General features: G+C 50.8%; 1 protein-coding gene across 1 annotated transcript; it reads left to right on the forward strand.

The window, feature by feature from the left end:
* The first annotated feature begins 1,506 nt into the window (after positions 1–1,506).
* On the forward strand, positions 1,507–2,549 carry LOC129475798 (melanoma-associated antigen C3-like). The gene is given in 2 exon segments (XM_055268149.1): positions 1,507–2,505; positions 2,508–2,549. Coding segments are annotated over 2 exon segments (1,041 nt in total).
* Positions 2,550–3,808: the final 1,259 nt, after the last annotated feature.

Genomic DNA, 3,808 nt, shown 5'->3' on the forward strand with positions numbered 1-3,808 from the left:
GTGGGCACAAAGGGGTTGGGGGGCGCTGAGGAGGGCAGGAAGAAGTGGAGTGCTGGGAAGTGGTCAGGAAAAGGTGGAAGGAGGCGGAGAGGAGGGGGGTGGTTTTTCCATAGAGAGGAGGCCACACCCCACTCTGCCTCTGCTGTCAGCCCTGGTCAACCTTGGCAGGGTTCGAGGATGTGCTTTCCTGACTTGCATTGTGGGAGTCTGAAGGACCTGAGGCGTTTTGTGAGGAGTCTGGACTCAGGTCAGCAGAGAGAAGCGTCTTAGACCTGGCCAATCCTCAAGGTAAGGGCCCTAAGGGAGAACTGAGGGACTTCGCACCAAGGACAGAAGAAGCCCCGGTCTGCCCTGCCCTGCCATAGGACTTGCAGGCCACAGACAGGAAGATGGCCGCCGAGGGCTGACCGAGGCGTCCCCACAACAGAAGAAGGGAGGAGGTGCCGGCCCTCTAGGGAATAAATAGGAAGACATTGAGGAGGACTGGGGGAACCCCCACCTCAGAGGACAGATTCCCAGTGATTCCCACCCTGCTCCTCATATCAGCCCTCGTAGAGCTCCCCAGTCAGCCCAGGCTGAGCGGCAGCCCTCTCATTGCTGGGTGAGGGGTGGAGGGGAGGGGGAGGCCTTGGTCTGGGGGGTTCCGTGTCAAGTCAGCAGGGAGAGTTGCCTCCAGTTGGCAGAGGGAAGATTCTCAGGCCCTGCTGGTGATAAGAGTGAGGACTGAGGGGTCACACGTGCATCAGAACAGACGTGAGGCCACCCCGACTGCCCCCGTGGTGGAGTGCTGGGAGGTGGCTGCCACCGCCCTACCTCCCGCTGCTCTCAGGGATGTGGAGTTTGCCCTGAGTTTAGGCCAGAAGAGTGGTAGGGACATGGCCCTGTCTGAGAAAAGGTGAGGATGCTAATTAAATTCTGATGGGACCATGCAGTCCAGAACTGTGGGGCTCTGAGAGTCTGGTCAGCCCCAGCTGTCAGCCTTGGGAGGCCCAAGACTCTGCTTGCAGTCTTAGCCTGAAAGTCTCCCTCACTTCCTCTTGCAGGTGCTCCAGGAACCAGGAGTTGAAGACCTGGGTGTGAGGCACACTTCCTAAAGTCAGCACAGCAGAGGAGGCCCAGGCAGTGCCAGGAGTCAAGGTGAGTGCACGCCCTGTGTACCAAGGGCCCTACCCCCACAAACAGAGGAGACCCCAAAGCACCCGGCCCTACCCACCTACTGTCAGTCCCGGAGACTGTGGTTCTGCCTGGCATCTGTGCCCCGAGGTGTTTTCTCACATCCTTCTGCAGGTTCTGAGGGAGCAAACCTCTTAGGAAGACAGGCGACCTGTGAGGCCCTAGAGCACCACCTTAAGAGAAGAAGAGCTGTAAGCCGGCCATTGTCAGAACCATCATAGGTGAGTTTCTCAGCTGAGGCCACTCGCAGTGTCCCTCTCTTCCTCAGGCCTGTGGGATCCCATCATCCCTATCCCTGCTCACACGTTTACCTGCTGCTCCTGAACAGGCTTCATGCTTCTCTTTCCAAACCTTCCACGCCTCAGCTTTGAGGAAGACTTCCAGAACCCGAGTGTGATAGAGGACTTGGTAGATGCACAGGATTCCATAGATGAGGAAGAGGAGGATGCCTCCTCCACTTCCTCTTCCTCTTTCCACTTTTTATTCCCCTCCTCCTGTTCCTTGTCCTCATCCTCACCCTTGTCCTCATCCTTACCCTCTACTCTGATTCTGGGTGCTCCAGAAGATGAGGATATGCCTGCTGCTGGGATGCCACCTCTTCCCCAGAGTCCTCCTGAGATTCCTCCCCAGGGTCCTCCCAAGATCTCTCCCCAGGGTCCTCCGCAGAGTCCTCCCCAGAGTCCTCTAAACTCCTGCTCATCCCCTCTTTTGTGGACCCGATTGGATGAGGAGTCCAGCAGTGAAGAGGAAGATACAGCTACTTGCCATGGCTTGCCAGAAAGTGAATCCTTGCCCAGCTATGCCCTGGATGAAAAGGTGGCTGAGTTCGTGCAATTTCTTCTCCTCAAATATCAAACAAAAGAGCCTGTCACAAAGGCAGAGATGCTGACGACTGTCATCAAGAAGTATAAGGACTATTTTCCCATGATCTTCGGGAAAGCCCATGAGTTCATAGAGCTAATTTTTGGCATTGGCCTGACTGATATGGACCCCGACAACCACTCCTATTTCTTTGAAGACACATTAGACCTCACCTATGAGGGAAGCCTGATTGATGACCAGGGCATGCCCCAGAACTGTCTCCTGATTCTTATTCTCAGTATGATCTTCATAAAGGGCAGCTGTGTCCCCGAGGAGGTCATCTGGGAAGTGTTGAGTGCAATAGGGGTGTGTGCTGGGAGGGAGCACTTTATATACGGGGATCCCAGAAAGCTGCTCACTATAGATTGGGTGCAGAGAAAGTACCTGGAGTACCGGGAGGTGCCCAGCAGTGCTCCTCCACGTTATGAATTCTTGTGGGGTCCAAGAGCCCATTCAGAGGCCAGCAAGAGAAAAGTCTTAGAGTTTTTATCTAAGCTATCCAGTATCGTCCCTAGTTTCTTTCCATCCTGGTACATGGATGCTTTGAAAGATATGGAAGGCAGAGCCCAGGCCATAATTGACACCACAGATGATGCTACTGCCATGGCCAGTGCAAGCCCCAGTGTCATCTCCACCAACTTCTGTCCTGAGCGATGTCTGAAGCAGATTCCCCCTCTGTGTTTGAAGAGGGCAGACGAGGTTCTGGGCAGTGGAGGTCCAGAGTGGAGCTGGAGGGACCACAGTGTTTTTTGTTTCTGTTTCATATGAGTGACTTAAGAGTTTAACATTTTTTTTGTGGGGGGTATATTTTACAAATGCTTCTCCTTCCAATTGGTTTAATTCACTTCAGAATCTTAGTTTATGAATATTATTCACACTTGTATTGCTGTTTGTCTGATTTAAGAGAGTTTGATATTTCATAAAAAAAGGTCTTATTTTATGAACTTAAACAGTATAATGTGGTGTTTGGATAAGAATTTTCTTTAAAATTTGAAATAACTCTGCAATTAAATGGTGGAACAGAATGAAGTATGGTTGATATTTGCATATCCTTATCATGTTACTCTGTTTTCCTTCCAAATTAAGGATATATACCTGGCTTTGCTTGGCTTATTCAAGAAAGTAGCAGAGATTAAGTCTTAATAAATGAAAGCTTCAGTGACTATTTGCTAAACATTCTTTGAGCAGTTGCTTGTGGAGCACGCTCTTAGTAGTGGGGATACTATGAAAACCAAGACTTATCTCTACCCATAAACTGTTAGAGTCTAAGTTCAGAAGCTGTATCAGAAACATGGTGAGATACTCTCTACAATCATAAAAACAAGTTTAAAAAGCAGTGGGGAGGTGAAACTCCAGATGGAGCCTTCAAGTAAAAAGGCCCAGAGCTAAGGCAGTTTTGCCCTTCGGGAAACTTCAGGTGCTTCTGTGGGAGCTGATGGTTATGAAGCTGGTTGGTGGCAGGGCCCACACTCTCAGAAGGTGATAGAAAAACCTGGAATGGAAAACTGCTCTGAGCAGTTCCTTCTGGTGTAGGATGAGGAAGAGAGGAGTCTTCACATGGGGAATTAATAGAAGATGTCCTGCAGCTCTCTAACTGGTGAGCTTGAATACAGAGCAAGAACTGGGTGGTTGATACCCATCATCTGCAAGGGATTCCTGAGACATAGGGCGATAATCCCTTGAAGTGTTGCTCAGAAGCCTGTAGGCTGGCACTTACTTGCCTGGCCTGGGAGAACCAGAGCCTACTCCATTGAAGGACATTTAATCAGGTTAT

Source organism: Symphalangus syndactylus, chromosome X, assembly GCF_028878055.3.
Source record: "Symphalangus syndactylus isolate Jambi chromosome X, NHGRI_mSymSyn1-v2.1_pri, whole genome shotgun sequence".
Lineage (NCBI taxonomy): Eukaryota > Metazoa > Chordata > Mammalia > Primates > Hylobatidae > Symphalangus > Symphalangus syndactylus.